This window comes from Haemorhous mexicanus, chromosome 21 (genome assembly GCF_027477595.1).
Source record: "Haemorhous mexicanus isolate bHaeMex1 chromosome 21, bHaeMex1.pri, whole genome shotgun sequence".
In the NCBI taxonomy this organism is placed as follows: domain Eukaryota; kingdom Metazoa; phylum Chordata; class Aves; order Passeriformes; family Fringillidae; genus Haemorhous; species Haemorhous mexicanus.
Window position 1 is genome coordinate 3,413,739 of NC_082361.1, and position 21,579 is coordinate 3,435,317.

Consider the following 21,579-nt stretch of genomic DNA (forward strand, 5'->3'; position numbering starts at 1 on the left):
CCAGCCCCAGTTTGCACTGGTGTGGGGATGGGATCCCACTGGGCAGCAGGTTTCCTGCCCAGCCCCAAGCTCTGCATCCCCTGGCCCCAGTGCCATCCCTCCCAGGCTCCTCTCCCTGCCTGAAGCCTCCTCCCCAATTATCCCGGCTGCTGTTTGTTCAGGCCATGTGGATTTAGCTCTCCAGCCTCATGTGCACTGTGTGTATAGGGAAAGATAGATTGTCGCTGCTTTCCAGTATAAATCACGTTCCTTACAACACTCCAAAGTAGCATTTTCAACCTCAGGGTGCTAATAGGATCCAGCAGGAGAAAGAAATGTCAGCTAAGTAGCAGGCGCTGTTTGGAGAGTGCAATGGAGCTGATCCACAGCCCCGGGGCAAAAGGAGCAATCCCAGGGCAAAGGTTAAAGAGTTCAGGAGCACTTCAGCCTACTTAATTGCAACAGGCCTCTTACACGGTGTAAGATGGATGGCTCGAGCCGGGCGAGGGGGGCAGAGCGGGGCCAGCAGCATCACCGGCCCCGGGAGCCGCCGGCACGGCGGGGAGAGCAGCGGGATGCAGCGATGGAGGCACCGCGGCCGCGCCTCGCCTCTCCCCGAAACGCTGCTGGGGGGCAGAGCTGCCGCCACAGCACCCTCCAGCCATCAGCTCTGCCCCATCCCCATCCTGGGGCCCTAAACTCTGCCCCATCCCCATCCTCAGGCCATCAGTTCTGTCCCATCTCCATCCTCAGGTCATAAACTCTTCCCCATCCCGATCCTCCTCGGGCAATCAGTTCTGTCCCATCTCCATCCTCCAGCCATAAACTGCCCCATCCTAATCCTGGGGCCCTAAACTCTGCCCCATCCCGATCCTGGGGTCTTAAACTGTGCCCCATCCACATTCTCCAGCCATCAGCTCTGCCCCATCCCAATCCTCAAGCCATAAACTCTGCCCCATTCCCATTCTTGGGCCATCAGCTCTGCCCCATCCCAAACCAATGGGAATTTATACTGGAGAGGGTTTGTGCAAAGAGCTCAGCACAGACAGATAAAAAACCAGTAGCCAGAATAACTCCAGCTGCCAGGGAAATGTTTCCTGCTCCCCTGAAAATCACGAGGAAGGTTTTAAGGGGAAAGAGAGGGAATTGGGTACTGTTGCTGCTGTTGTAGTTTTTCTCCTAGGATTTGTTTTCTGATTTCCTTTTATTTTGAATCTTCAGAATCCGAGCGTGTTTTGCATCAGTCCCAAGGTGTTTCTCTTGGGAAGGTGCCTCAGATAATATTTTTAGTAGAGTTTTGGCTTGTTTTCTGACACACATCTGAGAAATGTCATCAAAAGCTGATGTTTTGCATGGAAAAGGTCTTTTGCATTATTTTTTTTTTTCCATCTGAAGAAAAAAAAAATAGAATAAAACATTTCTTCCCTTTCTGATAGCGAGGTTTATGCTGTTTCCCTGGTGATAGAGACACGGGGCTGGCTCTTGAGACAGATGCGTTTAATTCCCAGCTCTGCCGCAAACCCCCGCGATGACCTTGGAGGAGCCGCTCGGGCTGCGATCCGCACGGGATGGGATTTTGCTCTTAAAGCTCCCGTTCGGCCTCATCGGCTGGGAAAAGAAGTCTGAAAATTCTGCCCGTTCCTTCCACCCCGTCCCCAGCCCAGCGCCCACCCCGCTGCAGGGGATGCTCCATCCCCGAGCCGGGATGTGGAGCGAGGGTCGCGGATGCCCTCTCGTGGGAAGAGCGGGGCTCGGCCGCGCTCCCGATCCCCGCGGGGGCGTGGGGAGACCCCCGGCCCTGCTCTCCCCCTTCCCCGGGATGCTGCGGGTACCCCCCAAATCTCGGGGAGCATCCCCGTCCTCCCCGCGGGGGCACCACCGAGAGCTCCGCAGCGTTCGGCACCTTTTATTGAGAGAGGGGACGGGAGGGCGGGCGTGCTGCCCACCCGCAGGAGCAGCCATGGGGGCACCCCAGCTGCCAGCACCCACCCCAGGAGCACCCCGCAGCCGCCAGGCCCGGGGGGCTCAGGAGAGGAGCAGGGCAGCGAGGATGCAGGGCAGCAGGAGGCGGCCGGGGGGCGGCCGGGGGGCTCCGGGGGAGGCGTTGCACAGGTCGGTGTCGCAGCAGTGGATGCGGACCCCCGGCAGCTCCTGCTGCTGGCAGTGGCGGGAGGTGGCACAGCCGCTGGTCAGCAGGATGCCCAGGACCACTGGAAAGCAAGCACAGGGAGGGAGGGACATCAGGGGGACAACGCGACGGGAATTCGCTGCTCCTTCCGAGGTAAAAAAAAAAAAGGTGTCACAGACATGTTTCATGGAAAATTCTTTTGCTAGGATGTTTTCTCCTGAGAAGCCGAGAAACAAAATGTAAACAATGATTCTCTGCTGCTGTGGAGTGCAACAGGTGCATCTGGGATTGGTCTCATGTGGTTGTTTTTAATTAATGGCCAATCACAGTCCGGCTGTCTCGGACTCTCTGGTCAGCCACAAGATTTTATTATCATTCCATTCCTTTCCTTTCAAGCCTTCTGATGAAATCCTTTCTTCTATTCTCTAGTATACTATATTTAATATATCATTTACTTTAATATAATATATATCATAAAATAACAAATCAGCCTTCTGAAACATGGAGTCAAGATCCTCATCCCTTCACAGGACAAATCCTGTGAACACCACTACAAAAAGGGAAGTTTATTTTCTGACTCTAATATTTATAGATTTCCCAAAGTGACAGTGGGTTGGAGGGTGGCAGTGCCACCTCTCCAATGACACTGGACAAACCAACAGCCCATCAAGTTTCTCCTCCTCCATAAAAGAATGCAAAACAATGAGTTATTTACAGAAAGCGTGTAAGAAAGTTCGTCACAAGAATGTAAACATCAGAAGGCTTAGAAAAACTTAAAAAATCAGGGGAGGGGATGCTGTGACAGCCTGGCACTGGGGACATGCCCTGCGAGGGCGGGTTTGGGGGTGAGAGCGGCTGGAGCAGCCCCCGGGGCGGACTCACCGCTCTCTGTTTTAATGCAGAACCGGTGCTTGAAGCCCTGGTGGGACTGGGAGCAGGTGATCACCTCGGGCTTGGAGCACCCCATGTCCACGTTTTTGGTGCCGACCACGATGTTGCAGCCGTAACACTGGAGTCCAGACACTAAACAAGAACCAGAAGAAACGCGGCTGGATTTTTTTCCAGGGGGGAAAAGGCTTCAACTCGTTCCGAGCTGCTCTCTACCGACGGCTTCGCAGCGCTCCCTGCCTTGCCAAGTCGCATTAAGCCGGAGCCCGGAGCTGCCCGTCACTTGTTTACCCAGTGGGCCCGAAAATACAGGCTCATCTCCCACTAGAGGTCAGTGCGAAATCAGAGATTAGCCGGAGATTTGAGCCGGGATCAAACTGTGGGAACAAGGGAGCTTTGAAACAGGAGGTGGAAAGAGTAGCTGAAACCTCACAACCGCAGACGCCACCGACTCAGGGCTCGCTCAGGCTCAGAAACATCTTTTCCCTTTTTCACCAAATGTCTCCAGTTTAGCTGTGCCTGCTTTGGAGGGATTTCCTCCAGAGGGATGGGTTTATCAGCGTGGTTTGGTTTTCCCCCTGGACACAGCCCTGGTGTTATCACAGGGTCCATCAGGAAGGCAAACCTGCTCGGAAACAGAAGGGAAATCCTCCTGCAGAGCACCGAGAGCCACGGCGGTGCCTGTGGCCCCGGGCCGATGGCCTCAGGGTGTCCCCAGGGCTTGGCACACTCGCACTGGCGGCAGCTCAGCCCTCCCCTGCAGCCACTGTGTCTGAAAATGGCCACAATGGGAATTAAACAATTTCTCAGGTTTCTAAAAAACAACAACAAAAAAAAAAATCAACCACAAACCAAAAAGCCTTTAAAGGATATTAATTTACACCATCCAAACCTGCTCCCACAGGTTTGGAGCACCCTCACACAGCCAAACACAGCGAGGGGAGTCCCTGCCCGGCCAAACCAGGGAAGAGGAACCCAGGGGATCCCAAATCCTGGCACACTGCCCTTTTGTACAAAACAGTGACACTACCTCCATCCTAAAAGCACCAGCACGCAGCTGCACGGCTCGGGAATGCCCCTAAATTCACCCCGAGGATAAACCCCGCCTGGGCAGGTCGGGTTTAGGGAGGATGGAAAAGGATAAACCCACCTGGGCAAGCCGAGTTTAGGGAGGATGGAAAAGGATAAACCCCTCTGGGCAAGTCGGGTTTAGGGAGGATGGAAAAGGATAAACCCCACCTGGGCAGGTCGGGTTTAGGGAGGATGGAAAAGGATAAACCCCCCTGGGCAAGTCGGGTTTAGGGAGGATGGAAAAGGATAAACCCCACCTGGGCAGGCCGGGTTTAGGGAGGATGGAAAGGATAAACCTCACTTGGGCAAGCCGAGTTTAGGGAGGATGGAAAAGGATAAACCCACCTGGGCAGGTCGGGTTTAGGGAGGATGGAAAAAGGATAAACCCACCTGGGCAAGCCGGGTTTAGGGAGGATGGAAAAAGGATAAACCCACCTGGGCAAGCCGGGTTTAGGGAGGATGGAAAAGGATAAACCCCGCCTGGGCAGGTCGGGTTTAGGGAGGATGGAAAAAGGATAAACCCCGCCTGGGCAGGTCGGGTTTAGGGAGGATGGAAAAGGATAAACCCCACCTGGGCAGGTCGGGTTTAGAGAGGATGGAAAGGATAAACCCCCCCTGGGCAGGTCGGGTTTAGGGAGGATGGAAAAGGATAAACCCACCTGGGCAGGTCGGGTTTAGAGAGGATGGAAAAGGATAAACCCACCTGGGCAGGCCGGGTTTAGGGAGGATGGAAAAGGATAAACCCCACCTGGGCAGGTCGGGTTTAGGGAGGATGGAAAAGGATAAACCCCGCCTGGGAAGGTCGGGTTTAGGGAGGATACAAACTGTGATTCCAGGGCACGGCCGCACCCGGGGAGAGCAGCACTCACCCTCCGGCAGGACGAACACCACGGTCAGCAGAGACAGGATCCCGTGGGCACCTCCGGCCATGTGTCCGCAGAGCATGGGGGGCATCTCCGGGGGTCCCCCAGAGCTCACAGGGTGGACAGGGCTCTGGGGGAGCGGGCTGACACCTCCTCGCCTCCCGGCTCTTCAGCCCGGCCCTCCTCGTCCCCAGCACTGCCTCCTCACCTGCGAGCCCTCCCCGGGGCTCCGGGCGGTGCCGTGGGTGCAGCCGGGATCTGATCTGATCTGCCCAGCCAGCCCCTGGCACCAGGCTCCTTATGTCGATGTTCAATTTCTCCCTCTTCCTCTGGAGAAATCCCCCGATTCTCTCGGCTCCTGCACAGACCTGAGTGCGTCTGTGCTCCCCTCAGTTATTTCTGTCCTATTTCCTCTGTCCACGATCACTTCCCATTAATACCACCGTGCAGCAGCTCTTGGAGAGAAATTCTCCCTAATCAAGATTTAGTTTTAAATCCACTTCGAAATCCTCTAATTCAGTTGGATTAGGCAGAAGGGGTTTGGGGAGATGTATGGTTTTACTTTTTTTTTTGTTTTGTTTTTTTTTTTTTTGCCTGTCTCTTTCCTCTCTGAGCTGTCTCATCTTCATGAACGGACCCACCGGCTTTCTGTGACATATTGTGCTATTTAAAGAGGAAAGGAATAATTTTATTAAAGAGAAGCAGCCAACTAATTTTAAATCTGAGGCTTGAGATCATCTAACAAAGGATGGCCCTGGGGTTAAGGGGAAAACCTGAAGGAGAGGGAAGAGGGTTTGAATGGAATGTGTGTGTTTACACACAAGAAAATAGTTGCTTTAATAAAGCAGGGGGATGTTAGAGCCAGCCCCGGGCTTGGATCAGCTCTGGAGGGAGCTGGGACTGCCAGGGGCTTGGGGAGGGGACAGGGGGACAGCAGAGGGAGGGACTGAGCAGTGATGGCTCTGCAGGGCCAGGGTCACACCCACATGGGACATCACCAGCCGCAGGAGCAGGCCCCCAGCCCCCTGAGGGCTTCTCCAGAGCTGTCCCCACAAGCCAAGCCCCAGCTCTCAGCGGAGCTAATGGGACTTGGGGAGCTAATGCTTACTAATAAGAGAGCGCGACCGAATGCATGGGATTAAAAAATTAAAATGACAAAATAAGCTGCTTATGGAGCTCATCCAGCAACTGCCTGCTAGCAGCACCTGAAATCCCCCAGCCTGGGCACCCCAGCCCACCAGGCACCTCCTGTGCCAGCCAGGCAGCTCAGACCTAATCTCCAGCAGCATCTTTAGCAGGGGGGCTGGTTCACATTTCACTGGGAGGCAGCACAAGCTGGCCCAAGGAGGGGCATCTACAGCTCAGGAGGGCAGTTGGCACCTGGGAGAATTGGCCAAGAAATGCAGCTCATGGATTTAAATCCCTTAAACCACCCACGGTGTCTCGCTTGCCTCAAAACAATGTGATTGTAACAAATGTCTGACACAGTAAAGCCTGAAAGCCTGGGGGAGAAGGGATAAAAGGCAGGAAATGGGATTGATTTAAACGCGTGCATAAATCAGAGCATTCAATAAGGAGGGGAAACTAAATTTTAATCCCTTAATAAACTCATCAGTTATCTGGAAGGGGCAGCCAGGAGCAGCCTGGGCTCTGTGGCAGCGATGCAGCATCCCTGCAAGTGTCCAAGGCCAGGCTGGACAGGGCTTGGAGCAACCTGGGAGAGTGGAAGGTGTTCCTGCCCTTGTCAGGGGGTGGGAATGGGCTGAGCTGTAAGGTCCCTTCCACCCCAAGCTGTTCTGAGTCTGTGATGCAGCAGCTGTGCACAGCTGGCGGGGCTGTGCAAACCCCTGGGCGCTGCACCTGGAGCCGCAGCCTCATCCGGAAAAGCGGCTCCTCCGCTGGTCCTTCCCGCCGGGAACCCAGCGGGAAGGTCTGGGAGAGTGGCGGGAGTCGGGGGATGGAGCGATGCCGGTGGCCCCTGCAGCGGGATGCGGGGGGAGTCATCCCGCTGGGAACGGCAGCTCCACGGGCTGGTTTGAGGTGTTGCAGCGCTCATTTAGAGAAATGTTTGTCTGGCTTGATTTCTTTGGGATACCGAAGAGAAAGAAAGGCCTTAAGAAAAGGGAAAAAAACCCACCCAACCTTTTCCACCGCCCCCACATGTGAGACTTGTAATTCTTCATTAGCGCTGACGGAACTCGGAGCGATTTACGAGCTCCGGGGCAGCGGGAACGCTTCGGGGAATGCTCTCCCTCCTGCACCGCTGCTCCGGCTGCGGGAGATGCCAGCAGCGCATCCCGCGGTGCCGCTCAAACCCGCGGGATGCCCGGAGAGAAAGCCCAAACGCGAGGGATACGCTGCGGGAAAGCTGAAACCTGCAGGATACCCGGCGGAAAAGCCCAAACCCGAGGGATACGCGGCGGGAAAGCTCAAACCCTGCGCAGGTAACGCAGGTCCGCCGCAATCCCGCGGCGAGCTCCTCCCCGCGGCACCGCCCCGCCGGCGGCGGGACTCGAACCGGCGACCCCCGGGCGCGCCTGCCTCCAGCAGCGAGGCCGAAGCAAAACCACGCCCCGCGCGTCACGGCGCAGGGGAAGCTCCGCCTTCTGCACGCTGATTGGCTGAACTTGATGAATATATTAAAAGGGTAGCGGGAAGCACGCGTTTTAGCGATTTTATCGAGATTTTTAGGGGTTTTCGGGCAAATTTGGGAGGTAGAGTAAAAGATTTTTTAGGGGATTTAGAAAGAGATATCAAATTGAGGGGGAAGAGAGTGGAAAAGTTAGCTCACTCTGTCCGAGATAGCTGGAGTCTTCTGGAGGTTTAAATAGCCTCTGGTGCAGACACAATGCCGTGTTGTATGAAAGGAGAGAAGGTTAGCACTCCCCTTGATAAGGATGGAAGAGGTCCTAGTGGCCTATACAACACACATACGGTTAAGGCACTGCCACCTACTTCGTGGCATCTAACCATGTTTTTTTTTCGTATTTTTCCCTCTTGTTTTCTTTCCGGGAGACCCTAAAGAAAGCGTGGCAGGCTCTTTTTTAGCCCCCCAGCTCGCCTTTTCCCTCGTATGGCCGGTGCAGCAGAGATGAGCTCACAGCAGTAACTCACCCTCTCTCAGCATGATGTAACACACCCCAGCCACTCTCAGCCTGTACCTAAAATAAAGTTACACCTCCCCTGCTCCAGCCAGCACACAATCCTCGTTTCCAGAGCTGTGCTCGAGCTAATCCTGGCCCTCCAACCACCACAGCCATGCCAGGCTGCACAGAATTAGAGGTAAGTAGAGCTCATGCCAACAGGCCCCAGCATTAATCCCAGGTGGGATATTAAGGATTTAAACACAACCTTTATGAAGAGCAGCTTTACAGCAGATCCTTTACATTAGGGGCTTTTCTATCCCTGTTCAAGAGATTCCAGCAGAAAATTCCCTCCTCCCCAGCTCAATGTGGCAGCACAGCTGGGCAAGCAAAGCCACTCACACACAGGGACGTGAGAAGCACTATGCCAGGAAATATTTCTGAATCAACATTAAAATGCTTTTTGGAGTGAAATTCCACATCCTCCATGCTGTAAAGCAGCACAGCCACATCCTGCATTGAAGAGCTGCACTGGCCTTCTAGAATAAGGCTGAAAAAAATCATGAGTTGATCATTTTAGCAGTGACACCAAGTCTAGACACAGTGTCCCTTCCTGGGGGTAATGAACAACCTCCAAAGGCACTGATAGTATTAATAGCCATTTTAGCAGCTCAACATGAACTCTATTTTTATATTTTAAAAAGAAAACCTATGCCTCATGTCTTGCAGCTCTTTTTCTCCAAGGGTTTCAAAGCAAGGCAGCCTCAGAGCAGCACTCCAGAGGCCTGGACTGTAATTGATTTTCTGTTATTACCAAGCACATGAGGTAAATGAAAAAAAAAAAGAGGTTTTGCTTCACCAAGACCAAAACATCCCTTTGCAGCAGAACCCCTTGGGTGCAGTAAAACTTGTGCATCCATGCATTTCTTATCCAGCACAAGGTAAATCCTGGATCCCTGCCCACCCTGCAAGGAGAGGATTTCCCTCAGCTCAAGCTCTCTGTGAGGGGCTGTAGCAATGTTGTCTCTGCTGAGGACACCCACAGCTCAATCCTTTCCCCCTCATTAAATAAATTTGGACTTTGGTTTGTTCCTCTTTTTCTCTCCACGCTGCTGCTCCTCATTCTCCCTCACTGGAGTTTCTACAGAAAACATTAAAAATGTTTTTTAAGAGAAGCCTCCATGGGCACAGACACTTCACATGAGCACACTCTTCACCACAAACATACACATAAAATCCCACCTTTTTATTATGGCACATGGTATTTTTCTGGATGTGTAAATACCACATGGATATGACAAAAAGGGAAAGAAATACCAATGCTGAGATAGATACAGAGTCATGCCATTTGCAATACAGCTTCATACCATGGATTGCCAAGATACAAAAAGTCTGGGTTTGGTTCTTTTTACATTGAAATAACTTTACAGTGTTCTGTGAGTTGGCTTTAGAACCAGAAGAGGCAAAATAAAATTTAAAAAAAATTAAAATATGCTGAGAACAACTACAAGCAGGATTCATTTTAATGGTTAACAGAAGAACTGTAACTTTGCTCTAGAACAGCATCTATTAAACACACGTAACAAGAGGTAAGCAACTATACAGAAGGTAAGAGATTCCACCACAGGAGTCAAGTCAAGGGCAGGAAGAGGGAAATCTGGAACTGCATGGTTTTATTTGGTCACAAAGTTTGAGCTGAGTGTTTTAAAATGAAGCACCCTTTAAGATGTAGTACTCCTATTTAAAACAATACAGAAATTTCCCAAGAGACTAGAAACTACATTCTGGAAAAAAAAAATTAAAAAATTAAAAAAAAAAAATTAGACATATTTAAAAAAAATTCCACACATCTCTAGGCCTGTGACTTAACTTACTGGTACAAAGTAGACTGGCAGCTCTTCTTTAAGCAGCAACAGTGCCCAGAAGCAGTGCCATCAGAAAATACAGTATCTTTGGGGTGTCCAACACTTCTGACCCGACATCAGAATCATCCATTTGTCTGCCAAAACATCAGGCAAGAAAAGGAGACACTGCATCTTTTTTTTTTCTTTTTTTTTCCACCACGTTGCCCAGCTCTAGCAGAGCTAAGATGTTTTCTTTGGGCCAAGACTAACAGAAACCACTTTATCAAATATTCTTCAGGTTTCCTGCCAAACTGGATCTATGGGTGTTTTTATTTTTTAATAATTTTTTTAAAAACGTGCTTTATTTTTTTTTTTCCTGACAGTCTCTAAAGCAATCCTGGAACGTTTAACAGTCACTCTTCCACAGTTTAATTGTTTTGTCGTTTTCTAGCGCAGCTGATGCGATGATGTTTTCTGTTGGGTGACAAGCTGTGGAGATGACAACATCTGAGCAAAAGGAAAAGATAAAAAAATGGAATCATTTCAACTTGGTTCATAGCAGGCATTTCTGAAAATTAGCAGCTGTGTTTTATGAAGCCAAGTTATTATTTCCTGGTAGCAGAATTAAATGTGTTATTTGTAAATATCTTACAACTGTTGCTCCTCTGTGAAAGGAAATGCACGCAGGAAAGAATTGAGGGCAGTAGGGAAGTGTCTGAGAGGTTTCAGAAGGTGAGAATTCTCTATATTCCAGTTCTTACTTCTATCAGATCATGTCAGACACAGCTGGATCAAAATCCAGCTCAGGCTTTTTTTTTTTCAGGAGGGTATTTCCAACATCCCGGGCAGTTCTTAGGTAACATTTCATCTCCAGAGCCTGAAAATGAAAATCTGCTGCCTTCCTTACACTGCAAATCACTGGGGTCCAGCCCCCCCAAAAAATCACTGGGGTCCAACATGAATCACTGGGGTTCAGCCTGAATCACTGGGGTCCAGCCCCAAAAAAATCACTGGGGTCCAACATGAATCACTGGGGTCCAGCCCCTAAAAATCACTGGGGTTCAACATGAATCACTGGGGTCCAGCCCCCAAAAATCACTGGGGTCCAATGTGAATCACTGGGGTTCAGCCCAAAAAAATCACTGGAATCCAGCCCAAAAAATCACTGGGATCCAGCCCAAAGCAAAGGACTGAGCATGCTGAGATTTCACTTCAACTCTGCTCTTTTGCAGGACTCAGACTGAGGTACCCAGCAGGTGACATCCCGTGGTTCAAGACCAGGGACATGCACAGACATTTCCAGCCCATCAACCCTCATCCTGGGGAGCTGCAGCTCTGGAAGGTGTTAACAGACCATTCACAGTCACTCAGTTATGAGACATTTAAATATCTTGACCAGTTCTGTGCTCAAGAAAATCTCCTTTGCAAGCTGATGTCAAAAGTTCTTCACAGGTGAAGAATAAAACATTTTCAATGCCCATAAAAAGGAGCAAAACTCCCAGGGCTCAATTAAGCTCCAGCCAGTCAAGAATTTATGGGTCTGAGAGTAAAATTGGTATCAGAGAGAAAATGCTCAGGCTGAGCCTGATGATATGAGGGATATTTTATCAATAAAAGCAGAACCTTCTCCCTCACCTGTGTGCCCTTGTAGTTTCTGTACAATCTCTTTTGTCTGAAGGTTCCAGATGTAAACCAGGTTGTCTTCTGAACCAGACACAATCCACTGCAGGGACAGAGAGAAAACAGAGTTATCTGAATCTTTCTGATCCATATCCAAGTGCTATTTCTCAGTAAACATTTCACTGTTCTCATGTGAAAGGGAGAAGGAAAAGTCAGGAAACCTGACAGTGAGCCCACCTAGAGACACAGAAACCAGCACCCACCAAAGGAGGCTTTCAGCCCCAAAATCCTCTTTTATCTACAGAGGAGAGCAGGAAGAGCTGCACATAGCTAACAATAAATAATCAGATCAACACCAACCTTTCCACCAGTGACAGAGAAATTGGCAAATATGCAGTACTTCTCATTTTTGTGTCCTGTGTAGGTCTTCAGGCACTGGAAGGGAAGAGCCACAGGACATTAATGCAGCTGGGAGAGAGTTTTCTCAGTCAAGGACAAACCCTCTAGGAAAAAAAGACTAAACACATCAGCCTGTGATTGTCACCCTGCCAAAAAGAGTGATCTAGAGGATGCAGAGTGCAGCTCTGCTCTAAAACCCAAAACAAAGCCCTAAATTTGTCCCATTACAACAGTGAAAGAGATCAAAGGCAATTTATTGTTCATGAAGAGAAAAATGCAGAGATATTGCTGTACTTAATGTCTCAGGGCTATGCAGAAGGAAAGTATCTTCATTTTTTTTCTTTTCAAAGACATTTCTAGTCAGAATCACACAACAGTTTGAGTTTGAAGGGACCTTTAAAGGCCTGACAGGGGCAGGGACAACTTCCACTATCCCAGGGTGCTCCAAGCCTCTCCAACCTGGCCTTGGACACTTCCAGGGATGCGGGGGCAGCCTCAGCTGCCAGGGCCTCCCCACCCTCACAGGAAACTTTCTAACCTGAATCCTCTTTTAGCTCAAAACCATTACCCCTTGTCCTGTTGCAAGAGGCTCTGCTAAAAGTTTATCCTCTCCATAAAGAGGTGCTGTTTAAAAATCACATGTAAAATCCAATTTTCCTAAAAGCTTAGTTAAGTTTACATAAACAGAAAGAATTACCTTTCCTTTGCTGTAGTCCCAAAGTTTAAGCGTGCTGGAAAACAAAAACAAAGATTTTAGTTCTTGGTTTTTTTTTTTTTTTTTTAATCTGAAAAATTCCTAGCAGCTGAAAAAGGTTTCTCCATACCAGAGTTCCAAAAGTCTGCAAGGATCATTTTGGCCTGGCTTTGGAATGCAGGGTTAGTTAACCCCAAAATATCAATTTTACTGCCATGCCATTCATATTCTCCTCCACAGAAAACACTATACATGAAGCCATGTTTTGTCATTACTATGGCAGCCAAAAAGCAAATTAAAGCATCATCTGATACTCCAAATTGCAAATCTGTTTGTTATTCTCCTTTTTTTTTTTAATACTTACTTGTCCAAAGTTGCAGCTAATATGTATTTGCCATTTGGTGAGAATTTCACAAAGGACACAGGAGGGTTATCATCATCTACAGCAAAATTAAAAGCAGTGTTACAAAGTGCACAGCTGTGTTGTCTCACTGACAGAGGGTTTCTTTTGACATTCATTTGTTTTTAATAGTTTCACTGAAACACAGAAAATCAGTGTGAAAAATACAGCCCAGACAAGAAATATTTCTACTTACCAATCAGTGTTTTCAAGCACTGGCCTGACGCTGTATCCCAGATACGACTGTTAAAAACACAGAAAAAATAATTATTATTTGGCTTGAAGTTTTTTATTACAATTTTAACATTACAAATACAAGGTTTTGTTAAGTATTTTTAAAATGCAAAAGGGTCAAAGAGTGATGCAGATAAGACAAATACTTACCAGAGTCCATCATAGCTACTTGACACTATCAGGGATCCATCACGATTAAAATGCACCTGTAATATTATTAATACTAATTATTAAGATGAATAACTTTACTGATGTTCATAAAGATCAAATGTTTAAGCTCCTCATTTCCCATTTCTGGCATGGAACACATCAGCAGAATAAAACATGCAGGTAGAACCTGATTATTTTAAGGGCACGGAATAGAACCTCTTATGTAGCCACTCATGTTTTAAGGTGAATTTTCTGCTAATTATATCTAAAGAATGATTCTTTAGAATTATTACTATTAAAAGACATTTGTAAGTGTGAAATATCATTTACACTTGGCAGAACAACCATGTTAGAACAGCTACAATTCAACACATCTGAGGCTCAGATTTTTTTCAGTGTTTTTCATTTCAAAGACATTAAGAGTTGAACATCTTCTGGTTTTCCTTAATTCCAATGGATATTGCTGTATTCCAAGCTCATTTCTCCTATGAAATTACTGAGATTTAAAACAGGAGTGTTCTGTGGAACAACTTCAATAATGACTTGGAGCAACACAAAAGCAAGAGCAATACAGGTTGTTCCCTGAGCATCAAGTGCCACAAATGTGTGTCCCAGAATGACACTCAGGCATGCCTGAACACCTCTGCACTATTCACATTCACAGCCAGGACCAAAATCCACACTGATCTTAGAGAAAACACCACTCATTTCATTCCCACTGAGCAATGGCCTGGGGCAACAACCACAGCCCAGCCTGGGTGTAAGGGCCTGGAAACAGCACAAACTCTACAGGGCAGGAGAGGAGCTCTGCTAACAAAACAAGCATTTTTGTGATTTTCACTGATCAGGAGAGACTTACAGCTGAAACTGGGTCAGAGTGAGCAGGCAACGTCTTGAGGCACTTCCCTGTTTTCACATCCCATATCCTCACGCTTTCGTCAAACTGCAGAGGCAAGAGAGGCACCAGGGGCTTTAGTCAAGCACCTGGCTGAGGCACTCAGCTACAGCATCAATCCCAGCCCAGGACACAACCTACAGTCTGGGAACACCTCCCTGAATTCCCTGTGTCCATGTCCCCACAGGGGAATGGACCATGTGGATGTTCACCACAGCAGATTCCAGCATTAAATCACATTTACATTCCCATTCCACTCCCATCCATGCAGGACACTGAGCATGGATTAAGGGCTTTTCCCCAGGCAAACACAGCAGGAGCAATGCACAGCTCACCTGACCACAAGCTGTGTTTGTGAGGGAAAACACAATTAAAATGGGCTGTGTGATTCACATTCTTTTATTTAATATTGTTTTCAAACCATGATCTGACCCAACCTGCAGAGGAAGAGGTGATTAGAAGTCATCCTTTAGCTAAGTCAGAATCCAGGTGATTAGAAACCCTAAGTTGTACTATAAATCCTGTATTCACTAATTGTAAATTGTACTACATCAATCCTGCCTGCAGAAATCCTGTGCCATTCTAATCATAAATTAGTGTGCTACACTAATCATAATAATCTGTTAAGAAAATAAAGCTGGAATGGTAACTATGATTTAATACCATCATCATTCTGCCAAGGATCCCTAAAGAACCTGTCTGTCCCTTTAGTGACAAGTGACAGAGTGTGCAGTACTTGCTTCCCACAAAGGAAAAAAAAAATTAAAAACCACTCACTGAGCCAGAAACGATGAGGTTTGACTGAGGGTTGAAATTGCAGCAGAAAACGTAGTTACTGTGCCCTTTCAATGTCTTTAAGCACTTACCCTGAAATAAAATTCAGCAGAGTTAAATACACAGCATCACCCAGCACCATAAAAGCACCCAGAGAGAGCACATTAAGGTTAATCACTGTGCAGCACAGAAAGAAACCATCTCTAGCCCGAGATTTAGATGGGCAGAGGGCCAGCTGCAACAAAACAGGAAAGAAAAAAACCAAATAAAACAATCATAATAATTGCAGATGAGGTGCCAACTCTTTATGCAGCTCAGGAGGATCCAAACAATTTAATACTCCTAATCAAAACTCAACCCAATTATCCAGTTCTCTCTGTCACAAGAGAATGGGGAGGGAAAAGCAGAAATAAGAAGTTACAAAAAGGTTTAATGTGAGAGGCTTTTTGCTGTGGTTCTATCTCCACTATCAGGCTTTAGTGCTCTCTCAGAGCATAACAGGCTCCTCGTGGTATCCACAAGCATCCCACCCTTTCCAAGAGCAGACAGCACAATTCATTCACCCTCACAGCCCATCCGCCAGCTTGTTACAAACAGGAACACAAGTGAAGAAGCCAATGCTGGAGAAAAATGAAGGCAAATAAATAATAATTCCTGCCCTTACCGAGCTTACATCCCATATTTTGAGAGTTTTGTCATCAGAGGCAGACACAAGGAGGTTGGAATCTGATGACCAAGCAACATCAGAGATCCCCTAAAACAAAGGAAAACAATTCTCTTCTCAGCTCTGTTTGTTCAGCCACACAGAAAAGTGGAAAACACAGTCTGCAGATTACATTCCCAGCTGAAGCTTGAATGAAAATTCAGCATTGAGAGTCAGGAATTCAGTGATTTTGCTGAGTTAAGAGCTCCTCTGGAACAATTTTAAGCTGAGCCACATACTCTGAGAACATCAGTAGCTCCTTCACACAGTTCTCACTGTGGCCACCAAAACCCTTTGTTGGAATTCCTAAATAGAATGCTCATAAATTAATCTGAGTAAATGGCTTTTCTTCATGACAAATGGCTGCTGTTTACAGTCCAAGTCCCCAGAGGCTGGAGAAGATTCCAGTGGTTTTTCTTTTGAGAAATCTTCATTTTTGCTCATGAAACTTCAGCACGTAAAAACTTTTTTAAAAAGGGAAAACCAAAGAGCTTGGAAGTTTTGTGTTTTCTTAAGAACTCTGCAGAATGAGTAAGTGTTGTGTTTATGTAGGCAAACCCACAAGAAAAATTCAATCTCCTTAAAAGGCAAGTGTTTTGTTCCTTATACAAAGGAAAGATGGAACAGGACACAGTGTTAGAATTCACAGGGATTTTCACCCAGGAATGCTCTGCCCTGTGTCTGAGGTGGGTTCTCCTGCAATTCAGGGGACACAAGAAGCTGGCTGGGCACTGGGAATGCAGCCTGCACTCCACCCATATTCCCAGCCTGCCCCAGTATCAATCCAGCAATTCCAGGACTATATAAACAAAGTAAGACTGAAGAACAAACCTCCCACACAGGTAGAACTAACCAAGAATGGAAATTTCTGAATGAGGAAAAGAAAGCAAAAATCTTCCCAGGTAAATTCCCATAGTAATCACCTGGTACTTACCAGCTTATGACCAGATATTGTTTTTTCAAACTTGCCATCATAGGCTCCCCAAATTTTAATGAGTTTGTCAGCAGCTGGAAAAGAATGTGCCAGTTCAGAGGTTAATTAACAGCACCACCAGAGCTGTCCCTTCCAGGTGAAAAGAAATAAGTTCACTCTGTCTCTGGGCAGTTCTCCCTCCCCAGGCAGACCTCAGGGAAGAAGGTGATACTGAATTGGTGAAGAACAGCTTCCTACACAGCACTCTGCAGCAGCTGAGGTTACATAAGCTGCCTGGAATGCAGAGAGGCTCCAGCAGCTTTAGTTTCTCTCTTGACAACTTGGGTTTCTACTTTTGTTTTAGACTGCCAGTGGTAAAAGGAGTGCTGGTTCACGGGAATGCTTGAAAGGCTTTTTCCCCAAAAAGAACAATAATTACACCACAAGCTGGACTGAATGGATGTCTGCAGAAACCCAAACATATTATCCATGGTAACTTGCAAAACAAGCCAGAGAAAAAAGTTGCTATTTCCCAGATATAGAGTTTGGAAAACATTTTCAGGGGAAAGGGAAGGGGGACTCTGATGGGGACACTGGAAGAATGATTTATATGGCACAGTGCACTGGTTTTACTGAGGTTGTTTGCAGTTAAGTCAAAGCCCCAAGCCATTCCCCATCTCTGGAAGATGTTCCAGTGACCCACACTGTCAAATTCAACATTTCCAACTGCCCTTTCCTTACACGTGGATTCCCTCTGGATCACTGACAGTCACAGAAGCACATGTCCAAGGCAAAGCTGTCAAGCAGTGCTGAACACCAAAGAAACCCTTAGGAAATACCAAAGCTGACAGAAAGGAGACTTGTTCTATCACTTAAGAGAGCAAGCAGAGAAACACTGTTTATAACAACCTTCTGCACTTGACTGGGGCAATCAGAGCCTCTGAATGCCAAGCACCACAGACACACAGGACAGAGCACGTGCATCCACCTCTGCAGCACCTTCCTTATCTCCCACAGGAAAGTTCTGCCTGCAGATACCATGCACAAGTTTAAATTTAAATGTTCACTTCTAGTGATACAGAAAAGCACAAGGGTTTCCTCTGCACAGGAAAGAATCCTGTGCTGGTTTTTGCCCATTTGCTCAGTCAGGAAAGCTGAACAGGCCAGGGCTCTCCTGGCAATGCAAGGACCCAGTGCTCCAAGTAACAGAACTTCAATCAAATTATCTCAAAGAGTGACAGCTTTGGTATCACTCTTTCAAGAAAAACCATGCCATGACATGGCATCCCTCCTGTCCCTGATGGAGGCTGCAGACAAGCCCTTCTTCAAGGCTTGTCTGCAGCAAGGCTTCAACACATTTGTGTTTGAAATGAGACAAAAGCAAGCAATACTTACAGGAGCTGGCAAGCCACTCTCCATTAGGACTAAACTTGACTGATGACACTGCCTTCGTGTGTCCTGCTAACGTGAACTTGAGAGCATAGTTTGGCTTTACTGGGGCAGGCTGTAAGAAAAATATGCATGAATGAGGTAAATTCCAAATTTAGTATCTCAGTGGCCAGCACAGGGGATGGACCATGTGGATTTTCATCATAACAGATTCCAGTATTAAATCACATTTACAGTCCCACTGCACTCCAAATTCAGAAAATAACCAAACATCCTTTCAGTCTGGGGCCTCATTGTTCCAAGCACAACACCAAGTCACTCCTGAGGTGAATTCCATCCAAGCCAGTAACCAACAGGTGAGAATAATCCAACAGCCCAACCACAAAGTGCCTGGCACTTCCAAGTGACACTGCTGATATTGATCTGTGCAGTGCTTTCAAGTGTTTGCATTTTCACCCTGATCTTGAATTAAACCACAGGCCAATTCCTCCCTGCTTCTAAAGTCACATTTTTACCTTTTGAAAAGACTTCATGGTTAGACAAGAACATCCCCCTTGAGCATCTCCAGGCTTCAAAGAACCTGAATAATTGTTTCCCCACTGCACAACTAGAGATTCACCAATTCTCCAGCCACCTCCAGGAATTCCAAGGACAAAAACAAACAGCCATTGTCATGATCAAAATGACAAGAAGTATTTCACTAGTGAGAACTTCCCCAAAACCAATAAAAGAACACTTAGTACAACAGCACTCCATCCACTTTTCCCATAAAATCCTCATCACAAGACAACAGCAGAAGCAGCCACATGGAAAAGATCTTAATTTACAGGAGAATTCAAATCCCTGATTCTGCTCTGGCTGCTGAGTGTTCAGGTAGTTCCAGGTGTTTTTACAGGGATATTTTTTGGGGCCCCACACACACCTTGCTCTGATTGGTGGAGGAGGAAGGAGTAGATTGTGTTTTGGTGGATTCTGCATCTGGCTTCTTTTCTTCTGTTGCCATGGTTCTGGAGCTGGCAAATGAGACTTATGGGTGCTTGAAGGGGAGAATGAATGTGCTGCTTCAAAAGGCAGCTCTTGCCACTGAGAGGAGAACCACGCTGAAAGGAAAACCTGGAAGAAAAACAAAATATTCTCATTAGCTGTCAAAAAGACTCTCAGCGTGCACAAGAGTGAGATTGGTCAAAGTGCAGGTTGCCAGAAACCAGTATGAAAACCCCTATTTATTATCTGTTGAGCAACACAGCAGTATTTTAGGCCTTCAGATCTACTTATGTGCAAGACCAAGAACTCAAGCCACAGCCTTTGATCACTCCTTGGAAAGCTTTTTCCAAACAGAAGTACAGCACAATAGCTTTGAGGTGTGGCAGGGTTTTCATATCACAGACCCCAAAGCACTTGTAACAAGTACTTAGCACATGGTAAATACAGTAGTTTGTATGGAAGCTGGAAGGAACAGTCCGAGGCCTTTCTACTCTAATTTATTATAGTAGAGAATACGAGATGATGATGAACACAAAAAATAACTGTCACTTGCAAAGCTCAAGACCTGACTAGATTCCTTTCACCTCAGAATGTGAATATTTTGGTGTCATATTTCCCTGCTGAAAGGTCTGAGCATCAAACCATCCCCTTCTCCACCCGAGACTTCCCCCTGACTGGCAGCAGCCTTGGATCAGCCTCTCCACACTGCTTTCTGTAACAAGACCTGATGGAGTGCAGTGCCAGGATTCCGTAATCGGGGCTGATGCTGCAGAAGGAACAAATCTCCACTGCAGCTCAGCCACATTTCAGCTCGGGAACAGAATCACCCCGGCTCACACCGTCAGGATTTGCCTGCTAAGTGCACTTGCCACCTCGCAGCTCCTTTTGCTGGTGGCAGCACACTGGGGAACGAGAGCATTTTCTCCCAGGATCCACTGGCATTCCAAGCATCTCCTCCCCGAGATACCAGTTGCCTGCCGGCTGTGCTGGGTGTGGGGAGATCCCAGAATCCCAGACGGGGCCAGGCTGGAAGGGAGCACCAGCAGGGTCATCCCAGAGCACATGGCACAGCACTGCATCCTGACCATCTCCGCTCAGGGACACTCCCCGGCCAATCTGAGGGCCACCAGAAGAAATTAAACTTTCCCAAGGCAGATCCCCATTCCTTTTCATCTGGAACTCATCTAGCAACTCGAGCGAGCCCGCAGCGCGCTGCCAAACCACCGCAGCATCGCTGCCGGGCCCGCCTGGGCTCCATGCCCGGGGGGGGCTCCCAGCGCATCCCCTCCCGCGGTACCGATAACACCCCCCGAGCCCCCCCCCCCAGCCCCGAGCGGCCCTTCCCTCGCTCTGGAATGCTCTGGAATGTGGGGGCAGCTCCCCGTGGGGACCCCGATGTGGGGAGGGGGTGAGGGGAGGGTGAGGGGTCCCCACGCGGTTGGGGGGGGGGGGGGGGGCGGGCAGGGCGCGCGCGGAGGGGCCCGGGGGGGTGGAGGGGGGGGGAGGGAGCGGGCGGGCTCCGCGCGCGCCGCCTGAGGGGAGGCGGCGGCGGCGGCGCGCGCGGGCAACGGCGGTGCGGGAGGAGAGCCCCGGGCGGTGCGGGAGACGAGGAGCAGACGGGAAGAGGAGCCGCCACCGCCGCCTCGCCCCTCTCGCTCTTTCTCTCGGTGACTTACCGGGGGATGGGGATGGGGAAAAGGGGGGCGGCCCCGCCGCCTCCTCCGCGGCGAGGGAGGAGCGCGGCCGCGGGAGGGGAGGGGGGGACGCGGCGGCGGCGGCGGGTCCGGGTCCGCCAGGCGGGGAATGGGGCCCGGCGCCTGCGCGGAGCGGGCCGGAGGCCGCACAATGCCGCTCTCTCCCGGGAGCGCTACGGCGGGGCCCGAGAGCCAAAAGAGCGGCGCGAGTGCGCGCACGGGCGGAGCCCATCCCCGTGGCGTCGTGCCCGCCCCTTCCCTCCCCTCCTTCTTTTCCCTCCCTTCCTTCTTCTCTCTCTTTTCCCTCCTCTCGTTGCTTTCTCTGTTTCCCTCCCAGCGCCCGCTGCCGTTCCCCGCTCGCTGAGGGGAGCGCCCTGCCCGTGCGGGCCGCATCCTCGCCGGTGTGACATTCCCGTGTGGGAATGTCCCGTACACACCGGGATCGGTGGCCACGGCGCTGCTCCCGCCGCCCGGGGGCCGTTGAGCTCGGCTGGAGGGGGTTAGGTGTCGTTGGGGTGCGACCGCAGCTGGCCCCGTTGGATGTACACCGATAAAAGCGGCTGTGAGAAGGGCAGGCCCATTCACACGGCAGTCATGGCTCTAATAATGGCTGTATAATGGCTGTAATATCCATAATCGTGTCTGTAAAGGGGGGTCGGGCTCTTCTCCCCGGCAGGGAGTGGGGAGTCATCCTCACTGTGCTACTGGAGGTTCAGGCTGGACATCAGTGGGAATTTCTTCATGGAAAGTGGTGTTAACCGTTAGATCAGGGGGAAACATTAAACATTGGAGTTGTCCGGGAGGGTGGCAGAGTCCCCATCCCCAGGGGTGTCCAAGGAGTGACTGGACGTGGCACTCAGTGCCATGATTTAAT

The 21,579-nt window shown here is 49.0% G+C and overlaps 1 protein-coding gene and 1 non-coding gene across 2 annotated transcripts; one reads left to right on the forward strand and one right to left on the reverse strand.

Moving 5' to 3' along the window:
* Positions 1–7,782: 7,782 nt before the first annotated feature.
* LOC132337233 (U6atac minor spliceosomal RNA) lies at positions 7,783–7,910 on the forward strand. Its single transcript, XR_009489109.1, has one exon. It is a non-coding gene; the product is annotated as a U6atac minor spliceosomal RNA (small nuclear RNA).
* A 1,327-nt stretch (positions 7,911–9,237) lies between these two features.
* Positions 9,238–20,835, reverse strand: WDR5 (WD repeat domain 5). The gene is made up of 14 exons (XM_059865120.1): positions 20,688–20,835; positions 18,950–19,140; positions 18,034–18,142; positions 16,660–16,733; positions 15,687–15,776; positions 15,026–15,115; positions 14,213–14,296; positions 13,354–13,409; positions 13,166–13,212; positions 12,934–13,009; positions 12,573–12,606; positions 11,837–11,911; positions 11,492–11,579; positions 9,238–10,363 (listed from the first exon to the last, which is right to left on the reverse strand). The coding sequence occupies exons 2-14, from the start codon at positions 19,028–19,030 to the stop codon at positions 10,263–10,265; spliced, it is 1,005 nt and encodes a 334-aa protein (XP_059721103.1). The 5' UTR covers positions 19,031–19,140; positions 20,688–20,835; the 3' UTR covers positions 9,238–10,262.
* Between the last annotated feature and the right edge of the window lie 744 nt (positions 20,836–21,579).